The 16357-nt window shown below is 43.8% G+C and overlaps 3 protein-coding genes across 3 annotated transcripts; 1 reads left to right on the top strand and 2 right to left on the bottom strand.

Moving 5' to 3' along the window:
• Positions 1–1957: 1957 nt before the first annotated feature.
• Positions 1958–2911, bottom strand: LOC306981516 (P2Y purinoceptor 1-like; the record flags this gene model as incomplete). The annotated part of the gene is made up of 1 exon (XM_079581124.1): positions 1958–2911. The coding sequence occupies one exon, from the start codon at positions 2909–2911 to the stop codon at positions 1958–1960; it is 954 nt and encodes a 317-aa protein (XP_079437250.1).
• A 1007-nt stretch (positions 2912–3918) lies between these two features.
• On the bottom strand, positions 3919–5122 carry LOC306981734 (P2Y purinoceptor 1-like). The gene has a single exon (XM_079581372.1). It carries the CDS (start codon positions 5088–5090, stop codon positions 4095–4097), a length of 996 nt encoding a protein of 331 aa, XP_079437498.1. The 5' UTR covers positions 5091–5122; the 3' UTR covers positions 3919–4094.
• A 5704-nt stretch (positions 5123–10826) lies between these two features.
• On the top strand, positions 10827–15967 carry LOC306981517 (uncharacterized protein; the record flags this gene model as incomplete). Its single annotated transcript, XM_079581125.1, has 2 exons — positions 10827–11801; positions 14900–15967. The coding sequence occupies 2 exons, from the start codon at positions 10827–10829 to the stop codon at positions 15965–15967; spliced, it is 2043 nt and encodes a 680-aa protein (XP_079437251.1).
• Positions 15968–16357: the final 390 nt, after the last annotated feature.

Here is a 16357-nt window from a genome sequence, read left to right on the forward strand (position 1 = left end):
ATGCTAAAACAAATGGTAACTATGGCAAAAGCCTAGTTTTAGAGAAAAAAAAATTAGTGCAATTTAGTGTAAAATGTAAAAAAAAAAACACCTGGATCTACAGCGCCTACAGTAACTTTACCTCATTCGTTCACTCAAAGAAAATGCCACATTAGATTATTTTGAAAGTGTCAGTTCAGCATCAATTCTTTTATAAGTCCATTTTTAACATACTGTTGTCGACGTCAACAACCTTTGCAATAAAAGTTGGAAAACTGAAAAATGATGCTACAACACTGTGATTAATAAATACCAAGACGCCACAGCAGTGTTTCCAAAAGGAGTGAAACAGCGCCCCCAACCTGATGCTGGTGGTCAAAAAGTGTACTATGTGAATGTTCTTTTTGTTCTTATCAGATTGTATTCTTCTGTTGTAGCACTTTCGTTGAAATGTAAAGTGCAACATAAATAAAATGTATTATTATTATTATTACTGCATCCATGTTTACTATTGAAAATGAATGGAAGAGTTTTAACCACACGCAGGGCAAAAGTATAGGTCACTCTCTGGCGGGCCAACAGAATTGTTTGGGCAATCCTGCTGTACAGTAAATGTTACTCTGTTTAGATCAGGGGTGTCGAACTTGTTTGGGTCGAGGGCCGAAATACTGCATACAATACGGCACATTGTGGTTCATCAGCCTGTGTCACATGTTTCTCAAAGTGCTACATTACAGTTTTGTTTCTTATAGTAAGACAGAAGGTTTTAGTTTTACCTGCTTGACTAGTTTCGATCACTTCCTGTGATCTTCCTCAGAAGCGACACCTGGTGGTGGAGGTGCCGTGTCGTAGGCAGCTTACATGGATTTTCCGGCGCCTTCTCCAGGACGGCATCCCAGGTGTGGGATAAGGTGTACGCTCCCTCGTCCCGGTTCATAGATGTTGGCGCACGTTCCCTGATCTCGATGGCTTCTCTGATCCAGCGGTGGTACTTGTTACTTTCGGCACGGATGACCCTGGCATTGTCCCAGTTCATGATGTGGTTTTCCCTCTTACAGTGGTCTGATATGGCAGATTCGAGATTTTCTTGCATTGCTTGTTCTTTTATTGCTCTTAGGTAGGTAAATAGGTACATATGACCTCATGGTGGAAAAAAAATGTGTCAGGCCTCAAAGTTCAGAAAAAATGCAGAAGTTTATTTAAAATTACACTTTCAATCCATTGTATAGAAACGTTAGAATGTAAGTCTATGGAGTTGAAGCTCCCACAACGGCAGTTCATTTCAGTGACTTGGCGACAGAGTTTGCAATGAAAGGGCTAAAATATTGACAAAACAGTATTAATTGTATAAGTATGACGACATGAAAGTCAACCTCCACATTGGAAAAAATCAAAGACAAGTTTTAATATTGTTCTTTCCTCTTCTTGTAGCTTACAAGCCCACACAAGCCCACAACACCCCTGACAAAAAATAAATAAAAAAATCACTCAATAAAAATGTAGGAGTTATGCAAAAAATAAAACTCCAAAAGCACAAAAATGGGCTTGGGTGTGATCGAGGGTTAATGCGTTATTGATTCTTATCCCTAAATATAAAGCTTTACCCACAATTCTAGTTCATGTTGAGTGAACTTCTTCATTACATCTTGAGAACGTGTTATGGAACAATCCACACTTGAAGGTCAAGGTCCTGTTTATTTGAAAAGCACATTTAAAACAACTTTGCTGCCCAGCGTGCTGTACACAAAAATACATGTGTATAAAAATGCAACATTAATTTAAAATAGACACAAATTAAAGATGCAGCTACAAGTACGTACAAACATAACAACAATGTCCTGCTCAGTTTGTGTTGAAAGCCTTTGGAAGCAAGTGGGTTTTCAATACAGCATTAAAAACTTAATATGTATGTAAAACTTTGACGAGGAGAAAACTGCTTCAAAACATCAGTTCAGCTTTAGGCTATAGCCTGACAGTCCTACAGCTGGTCAGTGACGTTGGGTCGTGCGGCTGGAGCTCGTCGCATCCTTGAGAGCAGAGTCCGGAGCTGAGAGCAGAGCTCCTCGCTCACATGGAGGTAAACCAGAGGGTTCAGGGCGGAGTTCAGGCTCACCAGGCCGCGGCTGACCTGTTTGGACACGTACACTGTGTTGAACCAGCCGTAACACTGCCCCCTCCTTTTCAGCACCCGGGCCCACAGGTTGAGGTTCCTGAGGACGTGATAGGGGATGTAGCACACAGAGAACAGCAGCAGCAGAACCAGCAGCAGTTTGTAGCTCCTCTGTTTGAGCAGGCGGTCTGTGGAGCTGGAGCGGCACAGAGTCGCTATGACGTGAGCATAACAGCCCACAGTGACCAGGAACGGCAGGCAGAACCCGGAGACGGTCCAACCCACGCTGTACTTCAGGTAGTCCTCCACAAAGTCACTAGACGTGGTGTCGAAGCACTTCCACGTATTGTTTCTGTACGTTTTAGTGAAGAACATGTCTGGGAGGCTCTGGGCGCTGACCAGAATCCACACGAGCACCGAAACAGCCACAGAGTGAGACACTTTCAGCCTCCCGATCACTCGCACCGGATGAACTATGGCCAAATACCTGGACACGCTGATGCAGGGGAGAAAACCGATGCTGCCGTACAAGTTCATATTGAAACAGAACCTCGTGATTTTGCAGAAAACGTCTCCGAAAATCCATTTCCTCTTGAAATAGTACACCACCAGGAAAGGCAAAGTCAGCAGGTAGAGAATATCCGCCAGTCCGAGGTTCAGAACAAAGACGTTGATGATTTTCAGTTTCTTCCAGTTTTGCAGCAGAGACTTAAGTCCGAGCCCGTTCGCTGTGAGGCCAATGACGAAGACCAGGATGTAGACAGGAGGAAGGAACATGCCTCCGAACGTAAAGCTCACCTCGGGGCAAGCGGTTCTGTTCATCTTGTGCTCCTTCTCAAATGTGCTCCTTTTAGAGAAAGGCAGACGTGTAACCTGTATCTGCTGAGCTTCCTGTTCACAAAGTGTGGTCAAGCAACAGGATGACATTTAGGCCTCCTGCTAAACCACAGACCAACATCAAGTCCAACGAAACAAAAATGAGAAAATCGCTTCATCTTAACATTTTTAGCAATAAGTCGGGGAGACCGGGGCCTTTTGTCATGGGGGTGATTTGTCTGACTGCGTTTTATAGCCACACCAGAGGGCGCTGCACGCTGGTACTCATATATAATACAGGTAGTGACATTCGTCTTCTCTTCCAATAATAATTTTCTCATTAGGACTGAAGACATGTTCCAACAAAGTCCTAATGTGTAGAATGAGCTCAGACCTGTTCACCACAACTGACTCTAAAATCCCGCACTGTCACTTAAAACGGTGTTACTTCTGGTCCGAAATGCCGTCATGCACGAGCTTAATATAGAAGGTGCAGCTACACGTAAGACCTGAGGTGGCAGTAGTGAGCATAAAATGGCTAACTTGCATCTAGCCCCTTTAAACAAAAGACACTGATCTGAAAGACAGAGATGTTAGCTTTGATTTGAACATTTTAGAGACTCGGCGACAGAAAGTTGGCAATAAAAGGGTTAAATATATATATTTTTTTAAACTATATTTAATTGTATAGGTATGACAACAGGAGAGGTCAACCTCCACTTGAAAAAAATAGATTTAATATTGTTCCTTCATCTTATAGCTTACAAGCAAATGTTGACACTTTTTTTTTATATATATAAATCACTCAATAAACGCCTTACGCACAATTCTAGTTTATGTTGAGTGAACTTCTTTACATCTTGAGAATGTATTATGGAACAATCCACACTTGAAGGTCAAGGTCCTGTTTATTTAAAAAGCACATTTAAATTTAAAACAACTTTGCTGCCCAACGTGCTGTACACAAAAATACATGTGTTTAAAAAGCCAACATTAACTTAAAATAGACACACATTAAAGATGCAGCTACAAGTACGTACAAACATAACAACAATGTCCTGCTCAGTTTGTGTTGAAAGCCTTCGGAAACAAGTGGGTTTTCAATACAGCATTAAATGTATGTAAAACTTTGACGAGGGGAAAACTGCTTCAAAACATCAGTTCAGTTTTGTGCTGTAAACTGACAGTCCTACAGCTGCTCAGTGACGTTGGGTCGTGCGGCTGAAGCTTGTCCAGAGATCGAGGACATCCTGTGGCTGTGCAGAACTCGCCGCGTCCTCGAGAACAGAGTCCGGAGCTGAGAGCAGAGCTCCTCGCTCACATGGAGGTAAACCAGAGGGTTCAGGGCAGAGTTCAGACTCACCAGGCCGCGGCTGACCTGCTGAAACACGTACACTGCATTAAACCAGCCGTAACACTCCCCCCTCCTCTTCAGGACCCGGGCCCACAGGTTGAGGACCCTGAGGACGTGATAGGGGATGTAACACACAGAGAACAGCAGCAGCAGAACCAGCAGCAGTTTGTAGCTCCTCTGTTTGAGCAGGCGGTCTGTGGAGCTGGAGCGGCACAGAGTCACTATGACGTGAGCGTAACAGCCCACAGTGACCAGGAACGGCAGGCAGAACCCCGTCATGGTCCGACCCACGCTGTACTTCAGGTAATCCTCCATGAAGGGGTCGGACGTGGTGTCGAAGCACTTTGCTGCCTTTTTATTATACGTTTTGGGGAAGAACATGTCTGGGAGGCTCTGGGCGCTAACCAGAATCCACACGAGCACCGAAACAGCCACAGAGTGAGACACTTTCAGCCTCCCGATCACTCGCACCGGATGAACTATGGCCAAATACCTGGACACGCTGATGCAGGTGAGGAAACCGATGCTGCCGTACAAGTTCATATTGAAACAGAACCTTGTGATTTTGCAGAAGACGTCTCCGAAAATCCATTTGCTCTTCATGAAGTAGTACACCACCAGGAAAGGCAAAGTCAGCAGGTAGAGAATATCCGCCAGTCCGAGATTCAGAACGAAGACGTTGATGATTTTCAGTTTCTTCCAGTTCTGCAGCAGAGACTTGAGTCCGAGCCCGTTCGCTGCGAGGCCAACGACGAAGACCAGGATGTAGACAGGAGGGAGGAACATGCCTCCGAACTTAAAGCTCACCTCGGGGCAAGCGGTTCTGTTCATGTTTTCTCCAAAGCCCTGCTAGCGCTTGTCGCCAAGATTTAAGGACACTGTTTTAGCTGACAACATCACCCTGAGAAACACTTCCCCTTGTGGTTTTCTCTGACCAAATATGGGTTAAAACATTTGTCCTGACGCACAGGATTACTGATACATGAGAAAAGTTACAGCTTGAACTGAAGTAACATGTTTAATCTGGAATTCCTGCGGTGCTACAGAGTGACACGTCTTATCACCTGATACTGGATAAGACTAAATGAGACACAAAGCAATGAGACAAAGAAGGAGTTCAAGAAGCCTGGGCGTCTTCGCTTGAAAGCCTAATAAAACAAAATAATCATTTGAAAATAGGAACCAGAATCCTTGCTTTTAAGATTCTGTTCACTGTGCACATTTCAAACATGTCTGGGAGCCTTAACATGATAGAAAAAGATAGAATTGCTTAACCATGTAGGAAGGATGCAAGGATATCAGCGTAACGGATGAATACAATCGGTCTCACTCTCCAGTTAACGAACATTAGTCAGAACAATAGAAGGCATAGAAGATTTGTGAATTAGCTGCAAGTCTTTCCCGGACACCTCTTCGTTCGTCCCTAGAGGCCATAAGCGCCACTGCAGGTGTCGTTAGCATGTTGGTTTCTTTTACTTCTTTTAATTAATTGTCCGTGAGAGTAAATACTACGCTGACAGAAGAGACAAAGGGAAAGAGGGATGTTACGAACTCAAACTCGGCTGTAAATACCGTTTGAGCGGCGCTAGCCTACGGATAGCTTTGCCCGTTAGCCTGTTAGCTTCTTCTTCGTGATTCTATTAGCGTGTATTACGTGTCCGTGAGTGTGATTTTCTGGCCAATGATCCCAGGATGCCGTGGCTTAATGTGGAGCCAGGCTGGAGGTCAGAAACACCTGGCTGGAGGATTCACCTGTTGCACATGTTCGTTTTTTTCGAAGCTGCTCTTTGTTTACTTTTTTTTTTTTAAACTGTGTCTTTCATGGCTAGCCTAGTACAAGTATTTTTAAAAAGTATTAGAGGATCAGAGGAGACAGAGCTTTGTCTGTTGCTGAGTATTTGCACCATTAGCTTTTGGCACCAGGTAGATCAGTTAGACCTCAAAGATATCTGGTTTTCGTGGTTTCCGTTTATTGCACATTTGTTATTGTAAATTGTTGTACAGCACTTTGGTTTGATTGGAATTATATTAATATAATGTTTGTCCCAGTTCCTCTAAGTCATAGAGGACCTTGGCAGCACTATTGTACAAATACTTTTAGTTTGGATTGCTGCAACGATGACACAAAGGAACGAAATGACTGCACTCTCCTAGGCCTCTTTCGGTCATAAGACACTAAAAAAACAAAAACCTCACTGACTTCATTTCCTTTTTCACACTTTAAACACTGTAACTTCCAGTGTTGTTTCTCACTTCCTTCTGAAGTTGCAAGAAATTCCTTCTGATGCAGAATCAGCGTGACTTTTCTCCTGCACTCATGTCTCTGACAGAATGGAGAAGAAAAACATACTGTAGTTAGTGTCACGTTATTGTCACGCATGGTGTCTGGATTGAAGTGGAATACTGAAAAGAGTACATTTACTGGACCCATATGTAGAGGAGAGTGGGAGGGTTGGGTCGCTCAGTGTTTTAGAGCTAATACAAGAACAGGGTTTTCGGCAAAGAAGACATCTTTATTCATGACAATAACACAACAGCAACGAGCTGAAAAAGCATGTTGATTAACGAATGTGCAGACGCTGTTGATAAAAAAAAAAAATCTCGAAGCTTCGATTAAAGCAGTGGTTTTCAACCTTTTTAGTCTTAATCCCTTCAATGGTATTCTGTGTACCCCCTACCTCTAGTAGTTTATTTGTAAAGCAATCACTTATTTGAAAGTAAAAAGATTCTGCTGTGTTCAAAATGAACCTAAAATACTCCTAAAACCATACATTTTACTGCATACAATGTGTTTCAAAGTGATGTTCAGATTTGCCTTCTTTTTCAATCTGAAATGGGTCCAAGTACCTGCTCAGTTCTCGAGTACCCTTAGGGGTCTCTACCCGGGGTGGAAAACACTGGATTAAAGGATGAGGAGAGCGGCCGCTCCGGTGGGAAAAGCCATGACAACATGGTGGTGTAATCTGTCTGTCAAAAGCTTAATAAAACCTAACTTCATCCCAATTTCTAATACTCATTTTTAATACTAATCCACCTAAATTAATTTGTTTAAATACTTTTCTTTGGGAGGAGGCCTTGTGAAAGGCCCAGGACACGCTGGTGGGACTATGTCTCTGAGCTGGCCTGGTGTCGCCTCGGGGTCCCCCCCCCAGAACAGCTGGAGGGGGTGTGTGTGGATCGGGAAGTCTGGGCATCTCCTCTGAGTCTGCTGCCCCCGCGACCCGGCCCCGGAAAAAGCGGAAGAAAATGGATGGATGGACTTCTCTTTTATGAAACTGACTAGAAGTGTTTTGAGTTTTTGTTGACTAAAATCAAACTGAAATCATCATTTAGAAATGACAAAAATATGACGAATTATGAAGAATGAAGAATTTTTAAAAGACTAAAACTAAAATGGCTCCCAAAAACAACACTGTAAGAGAAATGGGGAAAAGGAAGTCGTGGTCACAGAGTGTGATGTCACTGACGGTTTATGGAGGACGGCCTGAAAGGTTAGAAAACCAGAGGAAAAAAACAGAACACCTTTTGTAAACTTTTGGTTAAGTGTGAGTCAACTTTCACACTGAAGAACTTCACTTTAATTTCATTTCCAGGATGAATGGTCATAATCTGAAGACTAAATGGATTTTTACCCATTTACTAAATCCATATGTTTTTTGCCTGTTCCAGAAAACATCTAAAAGGGCCGACAATTCTGTGGGGAGAGTTTGGGTCACGCAGAAGACATTGATGTCCCAAGTAGGGATGTCACGGTTACCGGTGTAGCTGTAAACCCCGGTACCGTCTTGTTTTTGAACAACTACATTATCTTGGTGGATTACGGCGCCCACGGTTTAGGCAAAGTGAGCCTTAAAGGAATAGGCCACCGTTTTTACATACTAAGATATGTTCTTAGCTCACTTTAGTCGAGTTAATATATCCCCGTCTGGTCTTTGTCCGTGCGCTCTGTCAGGCAAACGGAGCACATACGCAGCCTCTCCCACATGTCACATAGCTCCGAAAAAGCTCACGATAGAAGCTACCAAGCTCTTCCACGTGTTCCCTATTTAAATAAAGTTACGTGAAGTGTTTTCATGCGAAGTATATTTACACAGAAATGTAGCATGTCGATTTTATAAGCAAATAAAAAGGGGGACTATATTGTGAGGCGTAATGATACGAGGAGCACAGCGTCCGCGTAGTAACTCCTAAAGACTTCCCCCGCTCACTTCCGGCAATAACCTTTAGGAGTTACTGCGCGGACGTTTTACTCCTCGTATCATTACGCCTCACAATATAGTTCCCCTTTTTATTTGCTTATAAAATCGACATGCTACATTTCTGGGTAAATATACTTCGCATGAAAACACTTCACGTAACTTTATTTAAATAGGGAACACGTGGAAGAGCTTGGTAGCTTCTATCGTGAGCTTTTTTGGAGCTATAGGACATGTGGGAGAGGCTGCGTATGTGCTCCGTTTGCCTGACAGAGCGCACGGACAAAGACCAGACGGGGATATACTAACACGTCTAAAGTGAGGTAAGAACATGTCTTAGTATGTAAAAACGGTGGCCTATTCCTTTAAGAGCCACCGTCTCATCTGCTGAAGTGGCCGCGCAGGCGCCTCTGTAGCTACAACCAAAACATAACTTTCTCAAAACTGGAAACATTTCCGAGACGGTCCCACTATCGATCCTGGCTCACGAAAGCGCAACTCACGAGTCCTCGTACGCGTCTACGAGCCTCCCGCTCCCGGTTTCCAAGGTCCGTGAACGCATCCAGCCGCTCTGCTCAAATCCAGGCGTCAAAAGAACTTCTTCCCGAACTTTCCCGGAACATGTCCTTCGAGTTCAAGAGCACACCCCCCTTACGAAGCAACAGCCAATCACTATTGACTATAAAATGCATATGAACTTTAGACACATGACTGTTTTCTTATAAAGGTATTACTTATAATTACTTACAGTATCACAATGTATCAGATCCTGACAAAAGTGTATCGTCCCAGTAAAGTACTTTAAAGAGGTAATTTTTCCGCTCGTTTGCTCATGTGTAAAATGAGTAGAATAGGCACATTCTCTGTCAGATTTGGAGCCCTAATTCTATGTTAATTGTCAATTGTTCTGTCAATCTGTTTCCGTAAATGACAAGGTTTGTTTTTGCTACTGCAGCCTTTGACGTAGAAATGCCACGTCAAATAAAAAGAAGCTTGTTTTTCGTCAAATCGCATTGTCGTTATATTCAGTGAGTACGTTTTTGACTTACGCCCCACGGCACGCCACTGATACGTACATTGTCATTTAGGGGAGATCGGGGCTATTTGTCACACATTTTTTTCTTTAATTCACTGCTCATCAGCAAAAAATCCCATAACAATCAGACCTGCATTAATGAAAGCTTGAACCCTTGACTTGAAGTTGACCTCGCTCTCTCTCTTTTTTTTTTTTTTATCATAGTGAGATAAATAGTTATTAATCGTCAAACAAAACTAAATCGACTGTGACATTGTGCCCCATGTGCGGTTCCTGGGGTTGGTTGTCACAATTGTTTTTAATGGAGTTTTTGATGTCATTAAAACATATTAGACACAAAACATAAAAATGTCCCACCATTTATATTTGCTCAAGAGCGGCTCAAATCAAAGCTAACATCTGTTTTTTCAGATCAGTGTCTTTTGTTTAAAGCACAACAAAAACAGCAAAAGGAAAAGCTCTCACTATAAAATAACACAGACATTAAAGTTTGGGAAATATGAAATACTACTAGAATGTGTCTCCTCATGTCTTCAGTCCAAATGAGAAAATTATTATTGGAAGAGAAGACAAATGAAGCCTATGCATTAATTCAACCTGGGAGACTAATTTCAGCATCAACAAACCTCCAGCCAATGATCGCCTCCGTGAGGGCCACACCTCCACCTCAGCCCGTCAGCGTTGGAGCCGCACCTCCGTAGCAGCCAATCATCGCCCTCGGTCCCGCTTTTAAGCCTCCAGCAATCATGGATCATTCGCTTTCCAGCTGCACTGCGACCCACCTCCGCCCCTTCTCCACCTCTTCCGCCTCCGGCTTCTACCTGCTCCATCTTCACGGGTCTCCATACCACCACCAGTGTCCAGGCCCCGGGGAAGACATCCCTAACTCTAAGCATTCGGACATCAGTGCATACATCGATGTTACCGCCGGGGTCTGATCGCCAAAACAAAATACATGTCAATAAATCTTCCTAATCGCCGCTTTTGTCTGTCTGAGTCTATCCAGGTTGAATACCAATACATGTATTATATATCAGCACAAGCAAACAGCGCCCTCTGGTGTGGCTATAAAAAGCAGTTTGACAAATTACCCCATATGACAAACTAATTATTGCTAAAAATGTTAAGATCAATTCATTTTCTCATTTTTTGTTTCATATAAGACTTGGTTTTGATCCTTATCTGTGGTGTAGGAGGAGGCCTGCATGTTATCCTGTTGCTTGGCCACACTTTATACACAGGAAGCTCAGCAGATGCAGATTACACATCTGCCTGTTGCACTTTTCAGTTGTTTTAAAAACATTTTCTCTAAAAGGAGCACATTTCTGTGCGAAGATGAACAGAACCACTTGCCCTCAGGTGAGCTTTAAGTTCGGAGGCATGTTCCTTCCTCCTGTCTACATCCTGGTCTTCATCATTGGCCTCACAGCGAACGGGCTCGGACTTAAGTCTCTGCTGCAAAACTGGAAGGAACTGAAAATCATCAACATCTTTGTTTTGAATCTCGGACTGGCGGATATTCTCTCCCTGCTGACTTTGCCTTTCCTGGTGGTGTACTATTTCAAGAGGAAATGGATTTTCGGAGACGTCTTCTGCAAAATCACGAGGTTCTGTTTCAATATGAACTTGTACGGCAGCATCGGTTTCCTCACCTGCATCAGCGTGTCCAGGTATTTGGCCATAGTTCATCCGGTGCGAGTGATCGGGAGGCTGAAAGTGTCTCACTCTGTGGCTGTTTCGGTGCTTGTGTGGATTCTGGTCAGCGCCCAGAGCCTCCCAGACATGTTCTTCCCCAAAACCTACAATGAAGAATCTAGAAATTGCTTCGACACCACGTCTAGTGCCTTTGTGGAGGACTACCTGAAGTACAGCGTGGGTCGGACCATGACCGGGTTCTGCCTGCCGTTCCTGGTCACTGTGGGCTGTTACGCTCACGTCATAGTGACTCTGTGCCGCTCCAGCTCCACTGACCGCCTGCTCAAACAGAGGAGCTACAAACTGCTGCTGGTTCTGCTGCTGCTGTTCTCTGTGTGCTACATCCCCTATCACGTCCTCAGGAACCTCAACCTGTGGGCCCGGGTGCTGAAGAGGAGGGGGGAATGTTACGGCTGGTTCAACGCAGTGTACGTGTTTCAGCAGGTCAGCCGCGGCCTGGTGAGTCTGAACTCCGCCCTGAACCCTCTGGTTTACCTCCATGTGAGCGAGGAGCTCTGCTCTCAGCTCCGGACTCTGTTCTCAAGGACGCGGCGAGTTCTGCACAGCCACAGGATGTCCTCGATCTCCGAACAAGCTCCAGGCACACCAGCAACTGTCACTGAGCTGTAGGACTGTCAGTTTACAGCATAAAACTGAATGTTTTGAAGCAGTTTCCCCCTCGTCAAAGTTTTATATACATTTTAAGTGTTTAATGCTTAATTGAAAACCCACTTGTTTCCTAAGGCTTTCAACACAAACTGGGCAGGACATTGTTGTTGTTTTATGTTTGTGCTATACTTGTAGTTGCATCTTTCATTTTTGCCTATTTTAAATTATTGTTGCATTTTTATACACATGTATTTTTGTGTACAGCACGTTGGGCAACAAAGCTGTTTTAAATGTGCTTTATAAATAAAGAGGACCTTGACCTTCAAGTGTGGATTGTTCCATAATACATTCTCAAGATGTAATGAAGAAGTTCACTCAACATAAACTAGAATTGTGGGTAAAGCTTTATATTTAGGGATGAGATTTATACCAGGCTAATAGGCCATGAATAATGTGCTTCTAATGTGGCCGACCAACATTAAAGGAACAGGCCACTGTTTTTCCATACTGAGATATGTTCTTACCTGAGCTTAGACGAGTTGATGCGTAACTGTCTGGTCTTTGTGCGTGCGCTCAGTCATGCACAAAGTCCAAAGATGTTGTTAGCATTTGGCCTCTTCCAGCGTATTCCTATGGCTCCAAACTGGGGTGAAGTTGGAAGCGACCACGCTCTTCCACGGGCACAAAGACCAGACAGGTACTTATCAACTCGTCTAAGCTCAGGTAAGAACATATCTCAGTAAGGAAAAACGGTCTGTTCCTTTAAGAAGAAGAAGATCTTTATTTCTATAGCTCCTTTCACAGACATGGTCACAAAGCTCTTTTACATGAGACAATTGTACATTCACTCCATACTCGGTGGTGGTTACGGTACGTTTGTAGCTTCAGTTTCCCCTGGGGGAGACTGACAAAAGCGCTTTCACAACTACACACGTCTGCGCCAACGGTCCCTCTGACCACCACTATTCACTCACACACATCATTCATCCTGGCCTATTGTACATGTTTTTAGTGGTATGGGAAACCCGGAGGAAACCTACGCAGACACGGGGAGAACATGCAAACTCCACAAAGAAAGGCCCTGTGCAGGTGGGAATTGAACCCGGACCTTCTAGCTGTGAAGCGAGAGCACTAACCGCTGTGCTAAGCTAGTAATATTTAACCAGCACCCTTTAATATAAAGCCACACCTCCTTTGCTCTGCCCAATCCTGTCAGACCTGGGAAGCTCAGCAGGGAGGGGCCTGGCAGGACTTGGATGGGAGGCCGTTTGGGAACACCAGGAAGCCTGGGCAAATGTAGTGAGTGAGTGAGTGGTGGTCGGAGGGGCTGATGCCACAGACTGGTTGCCTCGCATCCGTCAGTCTACCCCAGGGCAGCTGTGGCTACAATAGTAGCTTACCATTACCAAGTATGGAGTGAACGAATAGTGCACTGTAAAGCGTCTTTGAGTGTCCAGAAAAGTGCTATATAAAACCGATGCATTAAAGCAACACCGAAGTGTTAGTTTTAGTTAGTTTAGTTTAATATGTTTGAGCAGCATACAATTAAAACAATAACAAATGTTTACAGGAGGAAAAGGAGTAGGTTGAAGTTCAGAGAACTTATTAAACCTACCCCTGACTTGTTTACAAAACATGAAGTTGGTGACATACATTTTCACTTGAGAACACAGAAACCTTTCACCGACATTGTTAAAGGTTGTGTTTTGAGAGTCTAGACAAAAGCCTATTTGGATGTAAATACATACTTGCAACATACGCTTATTTTGAGAAAAATATATTTTTAAACTGGAATATGCAAATACAGCATCCACGACAGAGTTATTTTTTTTATGGTGTTTTCTAGGACAGAGATGATCCACTTTTGTCACGATCACGTGATACTGTAAGTAATTATGATAATATATTTACCTAAAAAAGGATAAAGCGAAACAGTCATGTGTCCAAAGTTTATAACATTTATTAAAGTGTTAAGATTGAAAAGTGCATTTACACAAAATGTAACAAAGTGCTGTACCTGAAAAACAGAAGAGTGCATAATAAAATGCCTCCAAACACAAGTATTAAAAGCAATATTTGATAAAGTATCAATACTTATTACAGCACAAAGTGTTGCGACCTGATCTGGTGTTTTTGTTATGTGCTAGGCAGACTAGTGTCTTTGTCTCCCTCTTGTGTTTGTTCCCCTCTGTTTTTGTTTTTCAGGCTTGGCTCTTGGCTGGTGGGAGTGTCTCTGAGCAGGCAAAGCTGACATCCATCTTCAATCAAGCTCTGTACATAGACTCCTGGTTTTCCTGCACTCACTGCCAGATTGTTCCGTTTTCTTCACGGTTAGTACCCAAGCTTAGTAGTCCAGTTTTTGGTCATCTGTTTTTGTGGCTAAAGTTTATTTTGTTCCTTTGCGCGCAGATCCTTCCTGCCTCAGAGACACCCTGCCAGACCGTGTAGAGTCAAGCCTGTTTAGTTTTTTGTTACTTGGAGACGTCTTATTAAATAAAGACATTTTTTGTTCAACTTAGTTGCCTTTTGTGTCTGCTTTGGGGTTCACTCACCAACCCTAACAGTTTTGTCCCAGCCCATTTATTATCTGTATATACATAGCTGGGCCAAAAGATTGTATCGGATCCGATTGCAATACTTTTTGCTGCAATAGCATACAACAGAAGGCCTGCACATGCACAAAACTGCAAGAGTATCTCTTTATCATTTTGGGGGGTTGACCTCTTGTTGTCTCGCTCTGTCAACAGAACATCTCCTACAAACAGCCTCTACTTAATACATCCACGTTGTAATGCGCTCTTCTCCGCATGTTAATTATCAATGGTCAATCTGATTCTGTAAATTAGTTTGTCTTGTGGACGGAGGCACTTCTGCTGTGAATTGCATTGCTATTACAGCCTGTGATGAACAAATGCCACGTAAAAAAAAACTTGCTAAAAATGTTCAGATCTAATCATTTTCTCATGCATTTTGTTTCATCGCACTGATCTTTATCCGTGTCTGTGGTTTAGAAGGAAGCCTAGACGGCCACACTTAGCACAGGAAGCTCAGCCGATACAAATTTAACATCAGGCTTTTGCAAAGCAGCACATTTCTGTGCGAAGATGAACAGAACCGTTTGCCCTGAGGTGAGCTTTAAGTTCGGAGGCATGTTCCTTCCTCCGGTCTACATCCTGGTCTTCATCATTGGCCTCGCAGCGAACGGGCTCGGACTCAAGTCTCTGCTGCAAAACTGGAAGAAACAGAAAATCATCAACATCTTTTTTCTGAATCTCGGACTGGCGGATATTCTCTACCTGCTGACTTTGCCTTTCCGGGTGGTGTACTACTTAATGAAGAGAGAATGGATTTTCGGAGACGTTTTTTGCAAAATCACAAGGTTCTGTTTCAAAGTCAATCTCTACGGCAGCATCGGCTTCCTCACCTGCATCAGCGTGTTCAGGTACTTGTCCATCGTCCATCCCATGAGGGTTCGGGGCAGACTGACTTCAACTCATTCTGCGGTGATCTCGCTCGTGGTTTGGCTGTTGGTCAGCGCTCAGAGCCTTCCAGACATGTTCTTCCCCAAAACCTATGCTAAAAATGCCACGTGCTTCGACACCACAACTGACGAGTACATGGAGGATTACCTGAAGTACAGTGTGGGTTGGACCGTCTCCGGGTTCTGCCTGCCGTTCCTGGTCACTGTGGGCTGTTACGCTCACGTCATAGTGACTCTGTGCCGCTCCAGCTCCACAGACCGCCTGCTCAAACAGAGGAGCTACAAACTGCTGCTGGTTCTCATACTGCTGTTCTCTGTGTGCTACATCCCCTATCACGTCCTCAGGGTCCTCAACCTGTGGGCCCGGGTCCTGGAAAGGAGGGGGCAGTGCTACGGCTGGTTTAATGCGGTGTACACGTCCAGACAGGTCAGCCGCGGCCTGGTGAGTCTGAACTCTGCCCTGAACCCTCTGGTTTACCTCCACGTGAGCCGGGAGCTCTGCTCTCAGCTCCGGACTCTGCACTCACGGTCTACAGTGTGTCTCAGACTTGAGTCCACAGGTTCCACAAATGGGCCGAGCGCACAAGGACCAGAGGGTGACACTTATAGCTTTACAACTAATGCCTTGAGAGTGGATACAGAGACAAGCCCCTTCAGTAATACAATGGTCGAGAGAGTCATTGAAGTTTAAGTGCCCTTGTGAAGGGTGATTTGGCCTTCATGAAACATGGGAACCCCTTCTGGAAAATCTGCCCCGGGACTTAAAGGATACACTTCGTAGCAGAGGGTAGGATTTGACGTACGATGATCACTGTTTCATTTTTGTTTGTGTTATATATTTTACTAAAAGGTATCTGCAGAGTTCATGCTATATGCTATTTGGTCAACTGTCATGAAACAAAATATGAACTTTTTTTTTTCTTTCCAGTATTTGTTCATTTGTTGCCATGTTAAAAGGGGGGGAGGGTGTTATGTAAAATCCACTTTTTCAAGCTCTATATCATATTGTTATGTCATTCGCTCATTAAAAACATGCCTGAAGTGTTGCATTCACGTTTTTTTGAATAATCTGTAAAACTCC

Source organism: Gobius niger (assembly GCF_951799975.1).
Source record: "Gobius niger genome assembly, chromosome: 22".
NCBI lineage: Eukaryota > Metazoa > Chordata > Actinopteri > Gobiiformes > Gobiidae > Gobius > Gobius niger.

Bases quoted from the DNA above. Each gene is read 5' to 3' on its own strand.
- LOC306981734 (XM_079581372.1), bottom strand. From the start codon at position 5,090: ATGAACAGAACCGCTTGCCCCGAGGTGAGCTTTAAGTTCGGAGGCATG.